Source organism: Lepeophtheirus salmonis, chromosome 13 (genome assembly GCF_016086655.4).
Source record: "Lepeophtheirus salmonis chromosome 13, UVic_Lsal_1.4, whole genome shotgun sequence".
In the NCBI taxonomy this organism is placed as follows: Eukaryota; Metazoa; Arthropoda; class Copepoda; order Siphonostomatoida; family Caligidae; genus Lepeophtheirus; species Lepeophtheirus salmonis.
In genome coordinates, this window is record NC_052143.2 from 13,633,954 (window position 1) to 13,659,279 (window position 25,326).

The window sequence follows — 25,326 nt, forward strand, 5'->3', positions numbered from 1 at the left end:
AAAATAATAATAATAATGTTTAATGAATGTATTTTTTATTTATATCGGTCACTTATTGTAATTTTCTTTTAATATTTTTCCCTCTTAGACTCGCCAACCCATTTTTGTCCAACTATTAGGAGCAGCGTTTCGTGTGTCTCAATGTTCATGGCTTACTGTTGATCAAAGAGTAAATGTAGAAAATTGCATTCGAACCTTGTCCGAAGTTGCTAAGTCTCGTGGCATTGCCATCCCTTCAGATTTAGATATCCAAGTAACTGCAATGTTTAATAAAGCAGCCATGATTTCACGACAAACAACAAGTAAATGGATGCAAGTTGCTCGTGGACCTAAAAGGGAAATTTCCTCTGCTACACTTCATATGAAAATGGATAGAACAATTATTGAGGGTCTTCAAGACATTGTTTCCGTTCTCGAGGATCATTTGAAGCCACTTGTACAAGCTGAATTATCAGTATTGGTTGATATCTTATATAGACCAGAATTACTATTTCCAGTTGGGACAGAGGCCAGGCGGAAATGTGAGAGTGGGGGCTTCATATCGTAAGAAATTCGTCTTAATTCCAATATTATTATTGTTTTGTATAATTTTCAGGAGGTTAATTACTCATACAGCGAGACTCTTAGAAGAAAAACATGACAGTCTCTGTGCTAAAATATTGCAAACCTTAAGAGAAATGATGGCTGTTGATCCGGAATATGGTGAAAAGGGGGATTCCCTTCGCATTTCTCTTTTAGTTCGTTATTTTGAAAAATTTCCACTTCCTCCCATGCAAATGAGTGCCACAAGTAATACTTCAATACCCGTTTCTCATGGTCCTGGTGCAAAATTTTTAAAACGAGCACAACTCACGCTCCATGCTATCCAGTGTCATTTGGACTATCAAGGAGCATCAAAGCTCATTGTAGATCTAGTCATTAAGTCATCAAATAATACTAAAATATTTGCCGAAGTTGTAGAATTAGGGAGTGCTCTCCTGGAAGGTGGAAACATGGACATTCAAAAATCTCTGTATGAACAGCTTAGTTCTGGTGAAGTGAGTCAAAGTTTCTTTAAAGTTTTCCATGTAAAAATGAACGAGGCTCAAACAGAAATAAAGTCTACTGTTGTAGTGAATACTTCAGATATTCCAGCGAGAACTCAAGAAGAGAAAGACCCAAATAAAGTGGATATTGAAAAAGTGGTGCGAAAGCGAAGTAAGTTTTAACTTTTAACTATGTGATTTCTCAGATTATACTAATACTTTGTTGGCTTTGTTGTAGCGAAATGCTCTGGAGGCGTTGTTCTCACTGAGGATTTAAGGGAAGAACTTGATAATGCTGCAATGGCCACACAACAGGCATATTTATCTTCCAGAGTTGGAACTGTTGGAGATGACGTTTCTCTTTTTGGTCTCCCGTCTATAACTACAAATTTAGAAGACCTATTGGCTGAAAAAGTTGATCGAGCCAAAGAAAAAGAAGAAGAAAATCGTTTATCTCCCAAAATAGCTATAATGAAACCAATTCTTAGATTCCTTCAGTTACTTTGTGAAAATCATAATAGACGAATGCAAAATCTATTGCGAGATCAACATAATAAAACCAAATATAATCTTGTATCAGAGACACTCATTTTGTTAGATGTAATTTGTGGCTCTACAACTGGAGGCTTGGGGTTACTTGGACTATATATCAATGAAAATAATGTACTTCTTATAAATCAAATATTAGAAACATTAACTGAATATTGTCAGGGACCTTGTTATGAAAATCAAGCATGTATTGCTACTCATGAGTCCAATGGACTTGGTATCATTACAGCCTTGATTTTAAATGATATCAATCCTTTGGGGAAAAATCGAATGGATCTCGTACTTGAGTTAAAAAATAATGCTTCGAAATTATTGTTAGCCATAATGGAGAGTCGAACGTCAGATAACGAAAACATAGCTGAAAAAATAATTTATAATATGAATCCTAGACAGCTTGTAGAAGTAGCATGTAAGGCTTATTATCAAGAAACTCTCGACGAAGATGAGGAAATGAATGAAGATGCTGTTTCCCCTAAAGTTGTTGGTCACAACATATACATTCTTTGCCATCAATTAGCTCTCTATAATAAAGAAATTGGTATTCTTTTGAAGCCCAATTCTGAAATAATGGATCTTAAAACTTGCGATGCTCTACGTTACTATTACAATCACACGGCGCAGATTGAAATTGCTAGGTGAGCTGTCAATTTCATATAATATGTAGAACCATAGTTTTTGGATTACTTATGCTATATTTTGATTTAATTTTTATTCAAGGCAAGACAGAAGCTTGGAACAAATAGTTTTCCCTATACCAGAAATATGCGAATATTTGACTGAAGAAACAAAAATTAGAGTTTTTCGTGACTCTGAAAGGGATGCTCAAGGGTCAAAAGTTTCAGATTTTTTTAATAAGATAGATGATATGTTTGCTGAAATGAACTGGCAAAAGAAACTACGGAGTAATCCTGCTTTATACTGGGTGTCTCGTCATATGTCTCTATGGAGTTATATTATTTTTGTTATTAATGTCTTTGTTAATTGTATTGTAGCCACATTTTTTCCATTCAGTGATTCTCTTCCAAGTAAGATTTTAATAACCTTTTTCTCAATCGATTCACGATTTTTTTTTCCATAGATGCTGGACCTCATTTGTCTGGATTAATTTGGGCATTTCTTTTAATATCAGCAGCAATCGTGATAACAGTACCAAGCTCAATAGCCATTAAATGTTTAATTATGGCGTCTATTCTTCGTATGATTGTATCTCTTGGGCCGGAGTTTGCAGTCTCGTTTCTGGGAGTTTCAATCGTTTTCTTTAAGGGAATTCACCTAGTCAGTATCATGGGTAATATGGGTACGTTCAATAAGCCCATAAAACAAATACTATTTAACGCCGAGCTTGCTTACAACATCGGATATCTCATCTTGTGTATAACAGGACTTTTTATTCATCCGTTTTTCTTTTCTATACTAGTAAGTTTCTATGGGTTAATTAAATTGCTTGGTAATATCGTTTTTGGATTATTTCTAGCTATTTGACGTCGTGTATAGAGAAGAAACTCTTCTGAACGTGATGAAATCTGTAACACGGAATGGTAGATCCATTCTTCTGACAGCTGTTTTCGCTATCATTTTAGTCTATTCATTTTCCATTGTTGGGTTTATTTTCTTTCGTGATGATTTTGTCATGGATACTGAAAATTTACCTTCTGTTGATTGTTCTTCAACCCATAATTCGGATTCAGAAGAACCTCATGATAAATATTGTAAGACTGCTTTACTGTGTATGTAACTATTAATATATTTAAAAAATATACCATCTAGCTAAAAAATTTAATGAGAATTGCATATCAACTGAGGGAACGGAAGGAAAGGAAAGAGCTTGTGAGTCCTTGTTCATGTGTATAGTGACAACCATGAATCAAGGACTCCGAAATGGTGGAGGTATAGGAGACGTACTTCGTTCCCCCTCTTCAAGTGAAACTCTTTATCCAGCTCGAGTAATTTATGACATGCTTTTCTTTTTCGTTGTCATCATCATTGTTCTCAACCTTATTTTTGGTGTCATCATTGATACTTTTGCTGATCTCAGGTCTGAGAAACAACAGAAAGAAGAAATCATCAAGAACTCTTGTTTTATTTGTGGTAAGTATTTCTTGGGTCAGTCTAATTTAAGTAAAACAAAATTATTTCGTTTTCAGGCCTAGAAAGAAAGGCATTCGACAACAAGCATGTTACTTTTGAGGATCATTTTCATTTCGAACATAATATGTGGCATTATCTCTACTTTATAGTGTTAATCAAAGTGAAAGATCCCACAGAATTTACGGGGCCGGAGAGTTATGTCCATGAAATGGTCAAGGTAAAGTAATGGTTGAATTCACATTATGTCCTTAACCTTACTTTTTTTAAACACCATAGCATCGATGTTTGGAATGGTTTCCTCGTTTAAAGGCAATTTCCTTGGCTGTCGAGGATGTTGATGGAGAGCAAAATGAATGGCGAAGCTTACATAACCAATTAGAGGCTACACAAGGCCTTGTTCAGATTCTTTCATCTCAGTTAACGGAGCTTCGGGATCAAATGACTGAACAACGGAAACAAAAACAAAGAATGGGGCTCTTAAATACTACACCTAGTCTCTTAAATTTAGGTAATGGAGTGCTACAACAACAGCAGCAACATTATCAACAGAACCAAGCCTTGTCAAATGATCGAAACTAGTATTTCTTATTTTAATTTTATTTTTGTCCTTTTCAGATTTCTACAAATGACCATTTTATTTATGTATATTTATTGAATAATATTATTAGTTTATTTTAAGTGCAATTGACTATTACTATATCTATAAGTTAAAATTGTTATTTAATATTGCAATTGATTAATAGTAATAAAAAATTAATATTTTATACAAAAAAAAGTACTTACAATTTTTTCAAAATGTAAGTGTAATTTCGATTTATTGAGGGCACGTCGTTACGTTTACTGTATTATACAACATTTTATCCAAAAAAAGGCCCAAAATCATCTGGTAGTTTGTCAAATAAGTCAATCATACCAACTGCTATTTATATTTAAAAACTCCCAAACAATCATTGTCATATTATTTCTCCACAATTTTTGAAATGAATTATATATCTTTAATAATATTAAAACCCTACATAGTATTCTACTCGATACTCGAAATCTATAAAATTTCGAATAGGGTAAAATGACTGTGAGTAGTTTGATTGTTAAGTAATTTCATCATTAAGGATTTGATTATGATAAAATTTCATTGCAAGCAATTTGATAATCGGGTTCACTTTGATTGAAATTTAATTAGAATAGGGGCTGAAAGAAGGGGTATGATTAGAGATGTATTTTTTATACACGAGATATGACTTATTTTTATTTATAAATAAAAATACCTTTCCTCCTCAGAAATGACAATCAGAGGAACTATCCTTTGGTTATCACAAAACCATTGGTATACCAAACGGTATCTTATTCCGTTTTTCCATGGCTCATTGACTTAAAACTAGTCAATAAAAATTACACACATTGGGAGATGCCCACGATTAATCTTAGTAAAAGAATATAACTCCTCTGACCTTTCAAATGTGTAAAAACCACATATATAGACAATAAAATAAATTATTTTATTAAGAACATAATCTTCATGTATGTCGAGTTCCTTGACTTGTCTCCAAATCATTCCAAATATCAAAGATTTATTTATTGAAGGTTTCCCCTACAGCAAAAACGGTTACGTCACCGGCGTATCTACTTTGACTTTAGTTGACTTCCTCAAGTGTTTGAGTCACGGCCCAAAACATTCAAAATGTAATACTATATTTTAGGTGAAGAACTCTACAAAGACGATATATTTTGTTAAAATACCCCAAGTATACCCTCTTGTCATTCCCCGTGGATTACAAGAATCGTTCTTGAGCTGAGGGGATGACACTTTTTTCATTTCCAAGAGACAAATATTCCTTGGAAGGCATTGAGTCTTAAAAATGAAATGAAATCTTTGGAAACCATAATATAATTCTCGATTGTGCTTTAAAAATTTTGACAAAATAAGAAAATCCAACTCTCAAACCATTCCAACATTGTTTAAACATCTAAAACCTAAAGTTCCAAGGCTCACCAAAAACTCCAACAACCCCATTTACATTAGGGAGAACAATTTCGAATTGCAGATAAAAAACGATCTCCGCAATTTCAGGATCATACATACTTTAGTCCTTATTTGGAACCCCCTACTTAAAAAAATAGAGAAATAGACTAAGTGGACATGAATCTAATTTCATCAACAATAGAAGATGAAATTTCTTATAATGATACTTTATCCTTAGAAAATAATATTTGTATGTATTAAAGATATTTCTCTTGAGGTAAAGCATCTAAAGGAATTGAATACCAACATAGAGTCTATGAAGCAAAAATAAAGGAATTAAACAAGAAGGTGAAGGAGAAAGATGTCAAAATTTGGGACGACTAATCAAAGTTTAAGTCTTTGAAAATGTGCCTCTCTTCGGTATTTAATAGAAACCATATAAAAATTTTAAGTTGCAAGTCTTCGCATTCCAAAACGATGATCTAATAAAACCATCGATAATTCACTTCAGTTAAGATTCGTTGAGGAACTATATTTTGTCCAATTAATCTATTGCGCCCAGAACTGTTTTGATCAATTTGCAAAATAGAGGCTTTATTCAAATCTTATGTAAATCAATTCAAAAAAATGAAAAAAATTGTCAACTCAATAACTGAAGTAGCGGTTCCATTAATTAAGTCGTCCATAAATATCGCCAAATGTCATAAAATTTTATTTTTTACTGTTTCCATCTATGTTAGTATAAGAATGATCATACATTTACGAATGCAATCCGCGATTATCAAAGAAAATAGAATAGCTTCTTCTATTTTCGGAAGACAAAGAATGTGTATGCGAAATTAAGTAAGTTTAAGAAATTATTATTAAAGTAATTATTCAATTTTTTCATAGTAATTAAGCTCAATAAAATTATTATTTTTTTAGTATTCATTTATTGTATTAAGTTCTTTTTGGGCCATTTGATATATGTGAATGTCACAAGGGGGCACTGAAATCTCGTGACGTAACTCTTCTTATAAACACTGAGCAAGGTAATAGCTTCAGATGATTGGAAATAAATGACTAGCGTCTAGAGTCCTTTAATTTGAAAGTAACCGGCATATATTTAAACTTCCATGACTTTTATTTATTAAATTTGTAGTAAATATTTTTATTTTTGAGGCTAAAAATATTTTTATTTTCAATTAGCCCAATAGGTTATTAAGGACTACTAGAAGTAGTTCATGAATAGTCCTTGGGTTTTTAAAGTCACCACCTCAATAAATAACCCGCAGTTACGGTCTTTATTTTTGTACATACAATTAAAAAATTGAATTTTTTTGAGTTCGGAGGTCTCAAAAAGCCTACTAAAACATATAAAATAATGTATTTATAGTTTCTGAGTAGCAGATATATTTATGTATATCCTTGCTTCCAGATCTGAAAACCTAACAAGTACTAAACCGCTGATTCTATCATATGCTGGATGAATTTAATTTTATAATCCAATGTTTATAATTGAATTTGAATTGATCATGATTGATTAAAATCTCTTGAATGCTCCAGTGTCTTAACAGGTAAATACTATCAAAAAATTAGGTACAAGAATAATTAGTTTTTGTGAGGAAGTTATTGTCACTTGTCAGTCTTGTTCAGAGGAAAGATAAAAGCGAAAAGGTTTTCATAATGAAAGCAGACCTATTTGCCTGTAATACAATTTCAGTTATAGATATTGCTGTAGGCATTATATTAGTTTGGTTACCATCCCACATCAACTCGACACAGACAAAGGAACACACCTATGCACTCAAGCTATTAGAACCATACCTCTGGGGTGTGATATTAAGTGGAGCCATTTCACTCTTATTAGGTTTCTGGATTGTTGTTAAACACTTCTACTTGGAAACTTTCAAGAACAAGTCTCAGCATCTTCCTCAATGGATATTCGTCATGGATTGGATCTTGTTCATTCTTCACCTAATTTTATTAGGTTCCATTCTTATTTTCTGTTGTCCACGGATCTATGTAATTGCATCTCAACTACCAGAAGAGATCATGCTCCGGGTTAGGCTAGACTCTTCATGTCTTTGGATAATGTTTTTCACATTCTTGGGTGTCATTTCTGAAGTATGGTATCAAGCCTCAGATCTAAGATTCTCAGGTCTGAAAATTGGAAGAATGTCATCTAGAAGCTCTGAAAGAGTCCATCCACAAGAATTCAAGTTTTAACTCCAAAATATATTCAAATTAGCTTAAATCTCTTTTATGTATTGTGTATATCAAAAAAATAATATTTCCAACATAAAAATGTGCTCTTTATTTCAATGTCTATGTGTATCCTAGGGATTTTTAGATGTAGGGGGATGCTAGTTCAGAAATTTAGGTATCGAAACGTATGTAATATATATATATGAGTATAAATCAAGGAAGTCTATAGCTAACTATATAATCCTTGCATAAATATATCACAACTCATGTTGTCATTTCTGTGTTTCATTTAACCTACGTAGATATGTTCATTAATTGTAATTAATGACTAAATCATCCTCCTTTTTCAATTGGATTATTCGTGAGTTATAGCCTATAGGTTAAAATTAAACTTTGCACAGAACCAAAAAAAAAAGAGACAATTGTAGAAGTCCACGTTTAAAATGTTAAAATTTAAGAAACCATTTCTTCTGCATTAAGTACATACTCTCAGAAGCGAATTGAAAAATGTTCTTATTTTAGTATTAAAATTTTGATAATTTGTTGCAGATACACACGTGACTTATAATTATAAATATGGTCACAGGGAGGGACTATGACGTATTTAAGAATAAAATAAATTGTTCATATGGACGTAAGATCGAATTAGCTATGAGTTTATATAGTAATATATAATAAATATATGGAGTGGACAATTGCTTAACTTCAAGTAGCATGAAAAAAACCATGTTTAAAAATCAAATGGGAAAACCTAATTGACTTTGTACAATATTACTCCCTTTTTGTTTGATCAGCATAAGATAATCTACGATGAGAACTGAGAAATCACTTTCTACAATTAATATCTCTTCTACAAAGACAACATTTTTGAACAGAAATAAAAACGTTTTTGACTATAAAAAACTTAAATAAAGTAAATGTTTCAACCTGGGAGTGCTACAGATAATAGCTCATTTCTACAAGTTCATTAATAAAAATTAAGTAGATATTGAACATTTTAAATGTTAAAATTAGGATTTTTTGTTCTCAAGGGATATACCAAGGTTAATAGAAATACATATTAACCTTGCATTAAACTACTTGTTGCTGACAAACAGTAATAAAAAGTAAAATAAATGCTTGAATATAACAAATGGAAGTTTTTACATGTTTCCTCCTGTTGTAACATATCTAATTAGTAATCTTAGCCTGTACCATGTCTCTTCTTACCCTGTATTAAGGTTAAGTATCATGTCTCCTCCTGGTGTATCAAGTATCCTACTATTGGTTATTTTCAAAAACACCAATAAATGGCTATTCATTATTGCACTACAATACCTTGGAATTGCTTGTCTTGGGTAACTACGTATGTCATGTTGCCCGAGCGTTGAATTAATTGTGAAACTTATCACAGTTGAAAAAAAAAAAAAATGATTTTTTGTTACATGGATCCTCACTCTCCCCTATATCAATTGCCGAAAAAAATATTTTCTCATTAGTTATATTTATAGTTAAGTTAGGCGTATCTAATAAATTGAGTATAAATTTAAAAAAAAAGAAACATAAGGTCGAACTCTTACGAATTTCCAATAATAAAACTGTAATTTATCTCTATAAAAGTCGCATATCTCGACCATGAAGTTACACTATTGAGGTAAAATGAGTGCAAACGTAAACCAAGATTGTTAATGGTTTTTTTAGGTAGTTTAAAAAAAAAAGTTATTTCTTACATAATTTATTGAGCAGAATTGAAAAAAAAAAAAAAAAACTACTGGGGACGCAAATAAATATATTTTTAAGTCCATTATTCAGACTATGTATAGAAAAATGATTTTAAATAGATTATGTGCAACCAGTAAAAATCCCATGAAATGATTATCGATAGAAAAAACAATCTTTATTAAGTTATAAAAATGATTTTGATAAATCCACTTGTCAAGCGTTTTATACGGATGAGTATTGAGTATATTTATAAATACAAAAAATTTAATAGTTTTTTATATAAAAATATGAAGCGTATGAACTTTTATATATATCAATTTTCAAATCTACTTTTTTTTGCAAATTTAAATATTCTACAAATTGGACACTTTTTTCCACTATGAAATGAAATATAAAAATCAATAGGTAATAACTAATAATAATACTATGAATGACGTCCAATCTGAAACAAAATTAAAATAAATAAGGCGTTTCTGAGACTATTGATCTTTTTTCAACACATTCAAATATCCAATCAATAGTTAAAATATAAAACTTTTTACTCCAATCCTTCCGAATATTTTTCAATGCCTTTATTCGCTCTGTTTCATCCGTATTAACAAATACGTGAGACAATCTGTCCCTTTTTGAGCTCATAGGGAAAGAGCCTCCGTAGAATTCAAAACAAATCCTTCCAAAATGAAGTGGATCTAATTCATCTCGAACTTGTTTGTACACAAAAAACTCTTCAAATATGTCAAAATAGGATTCGATTTTCCTAAAAAGGCCATAAACATAGCTGGAAGGTGATGAATAGAACTTATCTTCAAATTCTGCAATGTCCAAAGAATCCAAAGAGAGTTCTTCTTCTAGTTCTTTGACTTTTGTAATGGAATACTTAAGCCCATCAATATTTGTGCGTTCAAAGTAAGGATCGTCAAATTTGTCATAATTTTCTCTAAAGGAATTTAATGTCTGAAATATCAAATTAAAATATGATAATAATAAAAAATTAAAACGAAAAAAATCTACTCTTTATCCATATCAATCATAAATACACTATTTAAACTAAACATGATAATTCCTATTTTTCATATGTACACACCTCTGTCGTTGTAAAAACCATATCACACGGACCAAAAGCCCTAAAACCTTTTTCATCACAATCTAAAAGCCAAGAAGATTTTACAACATCATATTTGCCTGACTTGATTATTCCTTTAGCACGAATTTTAAGTCCCGTCTCAACATAGGCATAGGTTTGATTCTCAGATACGTTCTGCTCAACATTTCCTCCGTACTTAATAACGATTTCTTCCAATTCTTTTTTTAACTTAGTATTTGCTGGCTCAACCACTATAACTTTATCCTTGAATAAAAAATAAGTAGAACATAATTCATCAATTGAAATACATGTGTATTTTTCACCTTTAGATCTAAAGTCTGTATAATTACATCGGTTTTCTCAGGACCTTGAAGAGATGAATAAACTTTTGCTGTTCTTTTGGCACGCTTCCTGGGTAAAGGTTGCTCATTTTTCTCCTCATGCTCACTCTCTACATATCGACCTACGTTTAACTTACCATCTCCTAATTCCTGTAGTGAAGACATTTCACTAAGAGTCATACAATCATTCCAAGATTTATCATGCCGTACTGTCTCTACTCTTGGAAACCTATTATCATTTTGTAGGATCCACACTAATCGATAAATAATAAATTATAAGAAATACCTAAGTGAAACTCCTGTGGCATAAAGGTCACTATAAATAAACTCAGTTGCTTTAACTTGAAGAATAACAGACTTCTTTGGATCAATCCATACATCTGCTCTTCCTCCGGCCTTGTTTTGATATTTGATCCCATTTGGCAAAGTCTTAGAAAAATTAGGTGATATTTTTTGCAAAACATTCAATAATTCTCTCATGGAGTAACCAGATCCAACTTTAGTAAATGTAAGGAAACAAGGTTCATCATCTTCATTTGTATCATCCAAAACGCCCAATAAAAAATGGCTGATCAATCCTGAGACTCTTTTACCACTTCCATAGTAGCCTCCAAGTATGACTAAATCTAAAGTATCGACTATTTGCTCCGCATACTCTGGTTTGAGCTTTATCCAACCCCCACCCGCTCTATGGTATATGATTAATATAAAGTTATTATAAGATAGTACTAATGCATTTTTCACCTTGCTCCTGGCTTGTATACGCTTTGCGGATCTTTGAGCACTATTCCCTCTTCTCTACGATCTATAGCATCATTTAAAGCATCAATAGCATCTTGTTTGACTTCTCCTTTCCAATTTTCAGCCAAAACAAATCTTCCTATCATTTCCTTATCCTTAAAGTTGTCTCTCAACAACTCTAGACGTGTTTTAAACGATTTATTTGTTAGAACCACACCATTTAATAAGAGTATATCGTAGATACAAAAACATTGTTGAAGATCCGGATCATCAGCCTTAATGGCACGAATATTATGTTGATCACCTTTTTGCATTATTATATCCATATGACGATTAAACGTGCAAATTTCTCCATCCACAATTAAACTCGTAAAATCATTAAAAACTAGAAGTAAAATAATAAAACCATCTTCGAATCAATGGGTATTTGAAATGAATATTACTTTCAATTAAAATTGTTTCTTGGAAAAATGTAAAATCCTCCGAAAAATCAAAACCATTGCGTGAAAAAAATTTGAATTGAACATCAGGATATCTCTGAAAATGAATTTGAAGTCTTTCTCCATCATATTTTTTCTCAATATAAAATGGACGACCTCCATAAGTTGATTCAATTTTAGTCACAGGCATACGATCAGCCAACATTGGCTTAAAAGGATCCATTAAACGAATTTGAATTTCATTCACGCTTACATTTCTATCTTTTAACTTTTCGCATACCATTCGAAGATTGGCATGAGCCTCATAATATTCTTTTGCATCATCATGAATAACTCCTAAAATAGTATTAAGCCCTAGTCCAAGTTTTGTATCCTTAAGAATAATCCTGACAGTCCACTAAAACAACATAAACAAATAAAAACCAAAAATTTGATTAGACACAACAAAATACCTTTTGCTGAACAGCATTCATTTTACGAAACATTGACCCAAGAATATGTTCCACACTTTTTCTTCCCCCACTTTCATCAGCTATTTCATTGAGCATTTCGTTGAAGTTAAAAATGGAAAAATCAGTGGATCCTTCATAACATCTATCTTTGATTACTTCGTACAATATGGATGCAAAATCTCCAGCTTGAGATACCGATTGCCCACCCTTAGGCACTCTGTATGTTTTTAATTTAATTGCATCTTTTGAATCCGATCCAAGACTCAACATATCGATGTAAAGTTTTGCAAGAACAGTTTCCTTTATACCAAATGACTTTCGTTCTCTATCCAGATTTGGGAGAAGAAGTCTTACAATAGGAAAAAGAGAATAGTTTTGTTTGTCATTCCAAAGACTTCTACAATCCTTGAAGAAAGAGTGTAGGATAAAAATCTTCTTCTGTTTTCTAGTTTCTCTCGATAGCTTTTCGAGAAAGTTTGAAAAGGTTTCAAATTTAACCTTGGACTCCCACAAATCCCTTTGGGTCGACACTGAAAGTGAAAATGGAGATAATTCTAAGTCTTGATGTGAATGTAGGTATATACATACAATTGTTTCTAATAATTAACCATTCCTTTCATGATACCAAATAACAACGCACAACATTGATTATATTTCATTTTATTAATACGGTATAAAACTGTCACAATTATAATCAAATTATTGACTTAAATAATCATATAAAAATTTAGAAAATTTATGTAGAGGAAATCCCATCACGTTGAAGTAATCTCCTTCAATTCTTTTGATCAATGTTCCTCCTTTAGATTGAATTCCATAAGCCCCTGCCTTATCCATTGGCTCACCCGTTGAAACGTAGCCTTCAATAACCTCAAGAGGCAGTTTGTCAAAGTATATTTTTGTTTCTTCATAAAATGAATGACATTCGATCGTATTAAAATCACTAGGTTTGATTATTATTGATACTCCAGTATATACCTGATGGCTCTTGTCACTTAGAGATTCGAGAATCTGTATGGAGATATGATAAATTAACCTACAATTGGTAATGATTAAATCTAGTTTGACTGATCAGTATGAAAAAAATCACTAATTAAAATGAGAAGAATAAAATAATGTCTTCCCTTGACAGCATCATCCATATCCTTGGGTTTTCCTATAATTTGTCCTTCAGAGAACACAACCGTATCGGATCCAATTACAAGTAAATTTTTGTTTCCTTTTTTTTCGATTTCCTCAATAACTGCTCTGGACTTCAAAGCTGCTGTTTTCATTGCATATTCCTGAGGTTTATCTAGATAGTCTTGTTTATTCAAATTTTCCTCAGCACCTGAGGGGAAGATTTCAAAATTGGTTGGTAAGGCAAGGGATAATATTTCCTTTCTTCTGGGCGATGCACTACTTAGTACAATTTGATATTCATTTTCGAGAGTCTTCGCAAAAGGCTCAAGCATTTTGTAGTTTAAATAACTTAAAAAAATAAGGAATTAAGCTAGGTAAGGCAAGTTGTTGTCTTTTTAGAAGAACAAATTACGATTATTTGATATTTCAGTCATTGTTTATTTTAACTATGTATTTATACAATTTATAGTACTAACTAAGTACCTAGTTCATATTAACCGAAGCTTTAAAAAACTTAAAATAAATTAAATAATATATTTAAACAAAACTTAAATAAAATATATATTACGAATTTGATCTCAAACTTTATAATCAGGTTGGGAATAAAGTAATTTCGTATTTTTGCTTTATTTCAGTGCTTTATAAAAAGTGTTACAATAATCCAATTTAAGCCAAGTATGCCTCGTCCTGTTAGGTAACTTTTTACAACGAGAATTCAACTTCATAATGCCCTTGTCCTTATTGGAAAAAAACTCTGACAACCAATTTTCACAGCCCTCTATTGAGGCCAAATTTGTAACCCAAGTGCGTTGGTCATAGACAAGAACAGGTGGTAGCTATTTGGTGCTAAGTCCTGACTCTAAGGTTGATGCATAAGAACTTCCCATCTGAGCATTTGGAGCTTCTGGTACGTCATCAAAGAAGTGCGCGGCCTGGGATAAAATACGATTCCTCTCCTATTCGAGTTTCTTTATGTATCAAGCCTTCTACAAATGGTTCAAAACGCTTTTATGATCAATGTTCAGCTCCTAGGGGATACTATGACTGTTAACATGACGGTCTATTTCGATATTTTCGACGATAAGCCAGCCAGTGCATGGTACATCATTCACCTGTACTACAAAAGAACGAAATCACTCGAACCGATGTTGTGCAACACGAACAGAAAGAGTATCGGTTCTGTATACATCTCATATATTCTCAATTGCTTTCGATGAGTTTTTCCGTTTCAGGTAGTAAAAGAGTAAAATATGGCGAATTTCTTCCTTTGAGACCTCTATACTCCACGTAAGATAATTCACAAATGAAGCGTAATTCTGCACAAAAATCGTTTGTCGTATACGCTCACAATTTTACAACGCTTTATCGTATGATCCGATGTGACCAAAAATGAACAAAATATACTTAGTTTAAAAAAGGGACTCGAAATTACTTTTCCCCCAAACTATTATTTATTAATTGGTGAACTATAAATATATCATCAAATATTTTAGCAAAATAAATGTTTCTTAGTACTTACTACTACTATTTAGACCTCGATCAGACCACCAGCGGACTGTATTCCCCCAGAAATTGATTGAATGCTGACCTTAGTCAATTTTATGCTCTATATTGCCTACAGTGACTGTTTTTATTTATACGAAGTTAAGTGACTCTTCCTCATATCCATCTTCCGTTTTTATTTATTGTTCAAACTCCTTAGTGACATTTTATAGACAATCATTGTCAATGCACAATGGTCAATGACTCAAGCATTACCAACGAGCAATAAAATATTAGAGGAGAAATGGAGAATGACAATTACATGGCATATGCCTTAATTTTCTTTCTGACGCATTTACGAGCGCCAAGATAAAGATAGTTTCTTTTATTGTTATATTATATTTGATCCGATTTTATTGATTGTGTAATTAGACTCAATTCTTTGGATCATGACCAACTATGTATTCATTTCACATATCTCATAAGTCATTTAGATAATCTCAATTCCTGAATTTCATTCCCAAATATTAAAAAGACCGGACAATAACCCTTTTGTAAATTTAACAAAGATGAAGGAAATTAATATTAGAGTTGTATTTACTTATTAATTAAGGAATTGCATAATCAGTTAAAAAGCTGAGGTAATGCATTTAACCATGAACCTAATGTGAATTGTTATACAGCTATGCACAATATTTGAGTGAGAATAGAATGAGCAAAAGAAAAATATTTTGGCCGGAAGAGTAGGGCATTTTTCTTATCCATGGGTACCACATTGGTAACAACTCCCTTTACTGTAAAAAGCTATAGAAGCTTGTCTATTAAGGATTTGTTAAAATAGTATAACTTCCAAATATGTAGATTTCGAAGATTTTGAAGATTCCAATTTAAGGATAAGGATGATTTTCAAAGAAGATATTGTAAAAAGTAGACAGTGAAATGTAGTTGAGAGTTGTGCAGCGTGAGAGTGTCAACTCTGTTGCCAAGCAAGGTTGATAAACTAGCCAATGGGATTCAATAATTTTGTTTTATGTAGCCAATAAGAGTTAGATGGAGTCTCTCTTTATTGTGAGTAGGTAAAAAAGAAGAAAATTTGGCCTCCATATCTTGTTCATATAGCGTCGGTTATTTCTTGTGAGGAATCCGTGAATATCTGGAAGCACCATGGATGATCACTTCACTCTCCAATGGAATGACTACCAAAACCATTTAATGAACGCTTTTACAAGTCTTCGAAATGACAAGGATTTCGTAGACCTGACATTATCTTGTGAGGGCCGTAAAATTAGTTCTCACAAGATGTTATTGAGTGCCTGCAGTCCTTATTTTCGAGGCTTACTCAAGGACAATCCCTGTCCTCATCCTGTTATCATACTTCGACAGACTTCTTACGAGGATCTTGTTGCCATAATTCATTTCGTGTACAATGGTGAAGTCTCCCTTCATCAATCCCGGGTTAAGAGCTTCATCAAAACGGCGAAAAGTCTCAAAATACGAGGTTTATGTGAAGCGAGCGAATTTGGGGAGGAAGAGGAGGAAAGTGTTCCCAGTCATGAGGATCAGCCACAGAGGAAAAAGGTGAAACTGGAGGATGAGGAAGATGAATTTGGCAAGGATTGGACATTTGACTACGGAGGGAGTGCGGGGGACATCCCTGATGAATCTTCCACTCCCAATGCTGTTATCGCTGAAGGTAATTAACATTCACTTCACTCCTTCTTGACTCTCTTTCCCTTTCTTCCTATTTACCCTATTTACTATTTACTATTTAGTAGTTTCTTTGCAATTCAATTCTCTCTTCTTTATTGGCGAATTTTATATTTCATTTGTGTACAAGATTGTTTTGGGCATCATGAAGTTTGTAGGCAAGGTATTACTAGCATTGGATTGCAGTTACTTTGATAATCAGAATCTAGACTTTAGATAATGCATTGATATTGACGACACGGATACTTAAATACAATCGTTGAAAGGTTTTTACTCAAAAGAACCCTATATGATCCAACGGTTATATATAACTGCAATGTTGGAAATATGTTTGCTCATAAACGATTTCTTGGTATTCAACACCTGCATTAATTGCTGTGTCTTCTTACATAACAATTTAGTATGTGCGAATTTAAATTATCCCCTTCAGTATCGTGGATGGTGGAGAGAACACTATTTTGTGTCTTGCTTCTCACGAATAAATATATATTGAGATAGATATAGGACTTAGTTTGAGTGGAGCTTTAACTTAATATCTTGTTGGTTCAATATTTGAATTAATATTATGAATCACTGCTTACTTTTTTCAAATAGTAATGATGTTCTCAAGATGGTTGGTAAATTTTAATTATGATTGTAAGAAATTTTATGTATTGTTGCGGCCTAAATGTAATCAACTACTTAAAAACACATCGCCTTTAATGTAATTCTTGAAAGTTTAAGTTCTTTTCTCTTCGAAAACCTTTGTTGGGACCAGTTTTATTGACAAGAATCCCCTTTTTTCTGTGTTTTATAGTCGAACGAGAGGAGTTCATTGATGTTAATCAGTCATTGTCAAAACGGTCTAGAAGCTATCAACGACGTTTTTTAACCAAGTGGATGAAAATCCCTGAGTTTGCGGAATGGTTGATGCCTTATGATAAGGACCCTGGGCGAGCTCTTTGTTCTATATGTGATAAAACGGTTCCAGCAAAGATTTTTGATATTCGTTGTCATGGTAATTCGAAAAGACATGCTAAAATGGCTCAAAGTTTATTGACTAAGCCTGATGTAACTGTACTTGGTGAAGATACAGCTGTCGTTTTGGATACGGATGATCATAAAACGATAACAATACACCATCATGACTCAGTTACTGTTGCTGAAGATGAAGAAGAAATTCGTAGAGCCTTGGTGGCTACTACTTCTAATACTGGTGACCTTGAAGCCAGTGAGATTGAACCAGATGGCGGTGTTAGTGTTGATGATCACACCTCTCCAATACATATTGTTCCAATTGAAGGAGAAATTCAAGAAACTTCACATGATTCAAAAAAGGATGAACCTGGTGATGTCGATGATGCTCAATCAAAGGCAGAAAAGAAATTTTTTAATATAAAGTAGATCTGACAATTTTTTTTCTGTAATTTGACCTCATTGTTTCAAGGCTAGAATGTAAAAAACAATGAATATTTTTGTACCCTTCTCTGTTTTTAAATAGATTTTGGTAGAGTCTTCATTTTTTGAAATGAGATAAAAGTTGCTTTGATGAAATAAAAATATTTATTTAAATATTATCTTTTTATTTATCATTTAATGATGATTATGTTGAATTTCTGAAATAAATCGTCATCTTTGACTAATCATGTTTTGTTTTTATCATAGAACCTCCTCTCCTTAAAAGGTCTCATTATATCTTTATCGCACTTGATTTCTCTCTCCCTTTCATATTAATATACAAGTTTTCTTTGTATTTAGCATTCATTATGCTCTTGTTGATTCAATTCCCTGATAGATTAAGTTTGTGGCATCATATTTCCGATGTTCATTAATTACCACCATCGTTAACGTTCTATGTCAATATCCTACTTAATATTAATGAATTAGAATTTTTTACTCATAATACTAATTATCTTGACGTTATGTGTTAGTAAGTCCCAACTTTTTTTTTTTTAAAGTTCCTCTATATGCTACGACTTTATGAAATGATTATGATTTATGCTAAATGGAGTTACGTACTAGATTCAAATCCTTCTCCCCACTTTTTTTTCGTAGGTGCAATTAGAGTATGTAAAATTGTCCCTCAAACTAAACGATACGCTCAAAAATTTCGTGATAAGTGGCTAAACGATCCAGAATTTGAACCTTGGCTTTCTCGCCATGAATCTGATCCTGAAAAAGCTGTTTGTACCGTTTGTCGTAAAACACTAAATGCAAAACTCTATGATCTTAAACACCATTCACGTAGTATGAGGCATCGAAGAAATTCTATTATGGAACAAGGAAGTGGCGGACTGACCGAGGATACGCCTGATGAGGAGAGAATATATCAAACTGAGGAAATAATTATAAAAACAACTACTTCTAATGATAATGTTGGAATCAATGATGATATTCAAGGTTCAATCGGAGGGGGTGATAGTGAGACTATAAATTCTAAGGATGTTACATTAACTCATGAAACCTCAACTGTTGAAATTACGACTGCCTTGAGTACTTGAAAATAAATTTATGTCTATGTATATACATATATATCCAGACATTGTATACTATCAGTTTCGATCTTATTTATAGCGACTTTGTTTCCTTGATTAATTTCCTGTAATAAAGTATGATTTATGTATTTAAAAATTAAATATTAACAGATGAGCATTTGTTTTATTTATGTCTTGAGAACATCTTGAGTTCATCATCAGTAGTATGTATGTCAGTCGGGTTTGCTCTCCATCCTTCAAAAAAAAGTCTGTATTTTTAGTTTAATTATTTGGAAAGATAAATCAAAAGTATGTGTTTCGTTATAATCGGAGTAATATTTAATATAGGATCAGGATCAGGAACGGTTCACAAAAGAAGAGCCATTTCGATTGAAACAAAAATGGATATAATAAAACGGAAGGAGCAAGGAGAACGGACATGTCAAATCGCTCAAGATTATGGAATAGCCAAGTCTACTATATCTACCATTCTCAAAAATGGGGAATCTATTAAAAAACTCAGTGCAATCCCTTCAATGATGGGAGCCTTCTATGACACAAGAAGATCCAGAAGTGGAAAGATGCACGAAATGGAAAGGATCTTAAATATGTGGATCGAAGATCAAAATAGTTCTAATCAAATTGTCAACGGACCCATTATTCAAGAAAAGGCTCGAGAGATATGGGTGGACATCGGAGGCCCCGATGACGATGAGAGTAAAACATTTGTTGCGAGTAATGGATGGTTCGAGAGATTTAGAAAGAGATTTAATTTACAAATGGTTAAGAATGTTAGTACAAGAGATACCTTCAAAATGCCTGTTTAAAAAAGTTTATATCCAAGTCCGTCGTTAATGATTATTTTTTCTGTATCATAGTCCTTTTATATATACATACATTATATATAAAGAAATTATTTCATGGTCCTTGTATTTATATATATATATATATATTAATATAATATATAGTTAAGCATTTGTTTCTTAAACACGGTGATTAGGAGACACTTTATTTTATGGCTTGGCTTTTGTAACGTTTATGATAATGATTGTTATAATGATAATTTTTATAGTCCTGGATTTGCTATGATTACTAAGTGGTCAACTCACTGACTAGCATAGAAACATTGTATTAATTTTACTGATGTTTTTAATTCGTTAAATTATATTGAGAGAATTTAAAAAAATATAATATATTACATATATTAACGGAATTACGGATGTAGTAACAATGATCACAGAGTTATGTGTATATTATTTTTTGGCTGGGTTAATTCAATTTATTATTAAATTTATTCAATCTATTGAGCAAACATTTTTGTACATACTTTACCCATAGGTCGTCCAACCTCTCAGAAACGAAGAGCCATTTCTTTAGAAACCAAGTTAGACATTTTAAAGCGAAAAGATCGTGGGGATAGAAGTACTGATATTGCTAACGCCTATGGATTCGGAACTTCAACCGTTTGTACTATACTCAAGAACAGGGATCAGATCCTTAAACTGAGTAGTATTCCTTGTATGATGGGTTCCTTTTATGATACAACGAGGACTAGAGGTGGTAAAATGCATGAGATGGAACGCATACTCAACACTTGGATTCTTGAACAAAATGAAATGAACTCAGTCCTTAATGGACCAGTCATTCAAGAGAAGGCGAGGGAAATATGGGTTGATATAGGAGGACTAGATGAAGAGGACGGTAAGAAGTTTGTTGCAAGCAATGGCTGGTTTACTCGGTTTCGAAAGCGTAATAACCTTCAAATTGTCAAAAATATTGGAAGATCAGACAATAATGCATCATCAACAGGATCCGCATCATTTTCCTCATCTTAAACTAAAATTGATTCAATGAAATAAGTTCCATGTCAAAGCTCTTCCTTCCTCATTATTGTAAAGAAAAAAAAACCATCATTTTTTATATACCTATAATGCAATCTCTATATATGTATGTATAAATGTGTATCATGAATTCTTACTTATCTTTAATGAAAGAAGACATATTGTATTTCTTTACTTATCCTGACTTACAGAACTAGTGATGTCCCAAATACATATATGTATGTATATAACTTTTATACCTATAACCATTGTGATTGATTCAAAGCGATGAGGGAGGGATTGAGCTCATTATTTATATTAATTAAGACACACAATTGATTCACCTTTTTGAGTAGATAATAATCAATGTTAAATACATGATATAGGAACTAAATATAGACGAAGAGTAATTTCTCTCGAAACGAAATTGGACATCCTCAAACGCAAGGAAGACGGGGAACGCATTTGTGAACTTGCTAGAGAATATGGACTAGCTAAAACCACTATATCAAGTATTATTAGAAATAGTGAAGCCATCAAACTATCGAGCTTTGGACCAAATAAAGCCAAAAAAATGAGAGAAATGGAGCTTATCCTCAGTTCATGGATTAAGGAACAAAATGAGGCCAAAGAAATTCTTAGTGGACCTGCAATACAGGATATGGCGCGCGAAATTTGGGCTGATATTGAGGGTCCGGATAATGAGGATGGAAGTAAAGCTTTTGTTGCAAGTGATGGATGGTTCAAAAGGTTTAGGCAAAGGTTCAATCTTCTACCAGAGTCTGTTAAATTCGAGGAAAAATTATAATTCACTTGGATGCATCATATGTATTGTATCCATATCACAAAATGTTAATTGATAAATGTATTCGATAAATCAACTGTATACTCAATTTTTAGTACATATGTAAACTAAATATTCAAAATAAACGAGGTTATTGTTTCATCGTTTTGAATGTATGTATAGACTAATTGCTATTAATTTACTTTTTAAATGAATATCATTCTTATTATTCAAATATTCTCAAATTAGGCATTATTCTTTAATTTACATATACGCTAATTTTGAGTGAATTTATTATGTGAATTAACACTATGCCATGTACTTGTTAAATAATTTATTTTTACTTCTCAAATGATCTAGTTTTTGATTAGATTATAATTGTGATTAGAATTTAGAAATTTATTAGAAATTTAGAAATTAAATTGAATTGTCTATGACTCATCACAAATTGATATCGTGGACTTAAATCTATTTCACACATTTTTGCCCAAATCATGATTATTTTTAATAAGTTTTTGAATTAACGATATTAATCTGCTTTGTTGAATCGAGTAAGTTCCTTCTAATCATGGATTACACAATAGAAAATATTTTTCTTCGTGCTAAACATTAGTCGTCATAGAATTCTTATTTTTGATAACTTGATATTTAATATATAATCATGTGGGATATAAAAGAAATAGACTAAGAATTCACTTAAGTTCCCATCGAATCTCAAGGAGAGAGATAAATGAGTAAAGATCATTGAAAAATTAGGGCCCATAAGACCTATTCCTCAAATACCAAGAAACCTATATTGCTGAATTCCTTGAAATTTGTAATCGAGGTAACTTCTTTCTACCGTTATAGATATTCTATCAGGTAGGGTTGAGTCTAATGTGTGATTTTTATGTCTGGAGGCTTATCTCATAAAAATTTATTAACATTTCATGTCTTGGCTTTCAATTTCACCTAAGCGGAATTATTTTGTAATATAAAGATAATCTAGAAAATTTCAATTAAAGAAAAAAACCCACTGATTTACTTTATTAATATAAAATCAAATGAAATCTTCAGAGTTACTCTATATTTTTCATGAGTACACTCACACTTACTTACTCAATACTTAGATGTTCTCTTCTCAAGAATGGAGGAATTGAGAACATTAGAAATAAATATTGTTCTGGACGCAAATGACACTAATAAAACTTGGACTCTGAAAAGTATGATAGTATTTACTATCTTAAATGTATATATCTACTCTGCATTTCTTATCTTTTTTAATATAACACGCTGATTTTTAGCTGCTCATGGTCGGTCCTACCTCATTTTATGTGTAGGGAGGGGTGAAAATGAGCAAATTCAATTTTAGCCCAACTTTTCTAATGCTCACATATCTTGGTAGTATTTTTGTGGGAAAAAAAATCGGCCACAAACAATGGATTTATATTCAACTAACTGTCAATGTCATCGGGAAGGATAGTATCAAACAAAAATTGCTTTTTCATGATAGTTTAAACTTTGTATGACATCACTACCAAAGACCTTTGAAATTGTATTAAGTGATGGTCCTATTTATTTATCTAAGAAATCATTTAATACATTTATAACTTCTCTTGATTAGATATAATGAATCTGCTGATGCCATCAGAATCTCCAAAGAAATTTCCCTGTTGTCGATGGAATCCTTCGGTTAGTTTGGTAAGAGAATGAGAAATGACTTTGACAATTATGTTCGAATTAATTGAAAGTTCCGTCATTTTAAGTATTAATTTATTGTATCAAATATTTGTGGATGTTTTTAATCATAGGAAATATTTTATTATATAGACATCTAATAGTAACAATGTCACTGCTAAAAAAAATACGATAAAATTGACTCCCTCAAATGACACTGCAAGCAAGACTTTTTGAGGCAAGGTCATGTTTTGAAGGAAAGGATCGAAGATTAAGGTACATAATGACGTCACAACGGTAAACTCCATAACCTAATTCTGTTCAAATTCATATGAATTGATTCATTCTTGTATAGTTGCAGTCAGAACTAAAATATTTGTAATAAAATAGTTTAACTGTTTTGTAATGTTATAATGTTGGCTCGTGGTGGTCGTCAGGAACTTGATATATTTTATATTTTGGAGTCAATGACTACTGAGGCAAAATAAAATTTATTATCTATTTCCAAAAAGATTATTGTTACTACATAGACTGAAAAAGATTGAGGGACCTTAACCCATATCCTTCAACCGGTGGCGTGGACCCTGTAGTAAAAATTACTTCTTGATTCATCATCGGCAGTATTAGTCTCAATAAATATGCCGAAAAAGAAACCAAAAAACTTGCAGTAAAATTTGATTTAACGAGGATCCATAAGATGGATGGACGCAAATTCAATTTTTTTCCTCTCCAGATTGAGTATCGGGGAATATGCTGGTACAGCATAAAATAAGGGCTAAAATTGAATTTGATTTCAATTCCTCATCTAAATTCGCATTCATTATTTTTTATGTGTACTTCAATACAATGTGTAATAAAATAGTTGTTAATACTTCGTTTTATTATCTTTATTAAAGAATTCAATTAAAAATTTAATTTAAAAAAATAAATATAAAGTTAAAAAAGAACAGAATTTACTTTTTAAATATTAAATACTAAAATGAATTTTACACTTTACAATTAAGTAATATTTTTAGGAAATAATTAATTATAATTAAATGTGGCCAATAATTAAGATTTGTGTTGCACAATTTCATGTATACTTCCACTTTTTTTTTGTTTCGGTTAAATTGGAGCTTTCGTTGTTTTTTATCTTAGAATGTTCAAATAAGGTAGGAATTGCATTATATACCAGACCCTAGCGTTCTTTTGGAGACTTCCGCAGTAACATGAATTCTTCAAAGTGAGCCTAAAGCGAATAATTTAACTATGAATAATTAGAATATGGGACCCATTGACATCCTTATAAAACAGCCCATTAATTTAATTTTCACATCCCTTACATAGTAAAAAATAGTTTATCATATTACTTGGTACACTTATGAATTTTTGGCTGGAGTACAACTCGCACGTTTGATGGCATTGATCCACAACTTCCTTGAATTGGTGTCTTTTGGAAAATTAAACATTTTCATGGGCGATAAGCCTGGAGACTTTTTACTCGAAGTTTATCTATTATTACACTACGCATTGCCAGTATCAAAAATACATTGCAATTAATAAGTATTGGCTAATTATGATAAATGATTAAATGAAGCCCTACAAATTAGTACATAAATTGCTTTCAAGACCTTTAAAATAGATCTTATGGCAGCTAACAATTTTAAGCCAATCAGCAAAGAGAAGGAAAAACATGTTCTTCTTCTACTGAGTGTCCACTCTGTCTCTTCAGTACTTTACTTCCAGCTAATCAAA

General features: G+C 32.0%; 3 protein-coding genes across 15 annotated transcripts in view; 2 read left to right on the forward strand and 1 right to left on the reverse strand.

Annotated features, from left to right (window-relative positions):
* The window catches only part of Itpr (Inositol 1,4,5,-trisphosphate receptor), a 131,633-nt gene extending 127,196 nt beyond the window's left edge, over positions 1–4,437 (forward strand). For all 9 annotated transcript variants that reach the window (XM_071892514.1, XM_071892515.1, XM_040724324.2 and 6 more), the window contains 9 exons: positions 89–543; positions 596–1,197; positions 1,264–2,209; positions 2,292–2,599; positions 2,653–2,990; positions 3,049–3,283; positions 3,342–3,662; positions 3,719–3,879; positions 3,939–4,437. In XM_071892514.1, the coding sequence (XP_071748615.1) occupies positions 89–543; positions 596–1,197; positions 1,264–2,209; positions 2,292–2,599; positions 2,653–2,990; positions 3,049–3,283; positions 3,342–3,662; positions 3,719–3,879; positions 3,939–4,241 (3,669 nt within the window). In that variant the 3' untranslated portion in view covers positions 4,242–4,437. The remainder of the gene's footprint in view (positions 1–88; positions 544–595; positions 1,198–1,263; positions 2,210–2,291; positions 2,600–2,652; positions 2,991–3,048; positions 3,284–3,341; positions 3,663–3,718; positions 3,880–3,938) is intronic.
* Positions 4,438–9,663: 5,226 nt separating this feature from the next.
* DNAlig4 (DNA ligase 4) lies at positions 9,664–15,645 on the reverse strand. Its single transcript, XM_040723818.2, has 8 exons — positions 15,210–15,645; positions 12,569–13,098; positions 12,120–12,513; positions 11,680–12,061; positions 11,222–11,623; positions 10,918–11,164; positions 10,595–10,858; positions 9,664–10,464 (listed from the first exon to the last, which is right to left on the reverse strand). Coding segments are annotated over exons 1-8 (2,721 nt in total). The 5' UTR covers positions 15,211–15,645; the 3' UTR covers positions 9,664–9,963.
* Positions 15,646–16,125: 480 nt separating this feature from the next.
* Positions 16,126–22,112, forward strand: LOC121128241 (uncharacterized). Of its 5 annotated transcripts, none has more exons than XM_040723823.2 (2): positions 16,126–16,865; positions 21,539–22,112. In XM_040723823.2, exons 1-2 carry the CDS (start codon positions 16,337–16,339, stop codon positions 21,958–21,960), a joined length of 951 nt encoding a protein of 316 aa, XP_040579757.1. In that variant the 5' UTR covers positions 16,126–16,336; the 3' UTR covers positions 21,961–22,112. The 5 variants fall into 5 exon arrangements, with proteins under 5 accessions (XP_040579757.1, XP_040579754.1, XP_040579755.1 ...); XM_040723820.2 differs by having other exon boundaries at positions 16,128–16,865; positions 20,671–22,112; XM_040723821.2 differs by lacking the exon at positions 21,539–22,112 and adding an exon at positions 19,681–20,545 and having other exon boundaries at positions 16,134–16,865.
* The last annotated feature ends 3,214 nt before the right edge of the window (positions 22,113–25,326 follow it).

Coding starts and splice junctions, on each gene's coding strand:
- DNAlig4 (XM_040723818.2), bottom strand. Junction 12,514..12,568: donor TGAATGCTGTTCAGCAAAAG/GTATTTTGTTGT, acceptor ATGTTGTTTTAG/TGGACTGTCAGGATTATTCT. Junction 11,165..11,221: donor GCCACAGGAGTTTCACTTAG/GTATTTCTTATA, acceptor AAATGATAATAG/GTTTCCAAGAGTAGAGACAG.
- LOC121128241 (XM_040723819.2), top strand. CDS start 16,337: ATGGATGATCACTTCACTCTCCAATGGAATGACTACCAAAACCATTTA. Junction 16,866..17,675: donor CAATGCTGTTATCGCTGAAG/GTAATTAACATT, acceptor TGTGTTTTATAG/TCGAACGAGAGGAGTTCATT.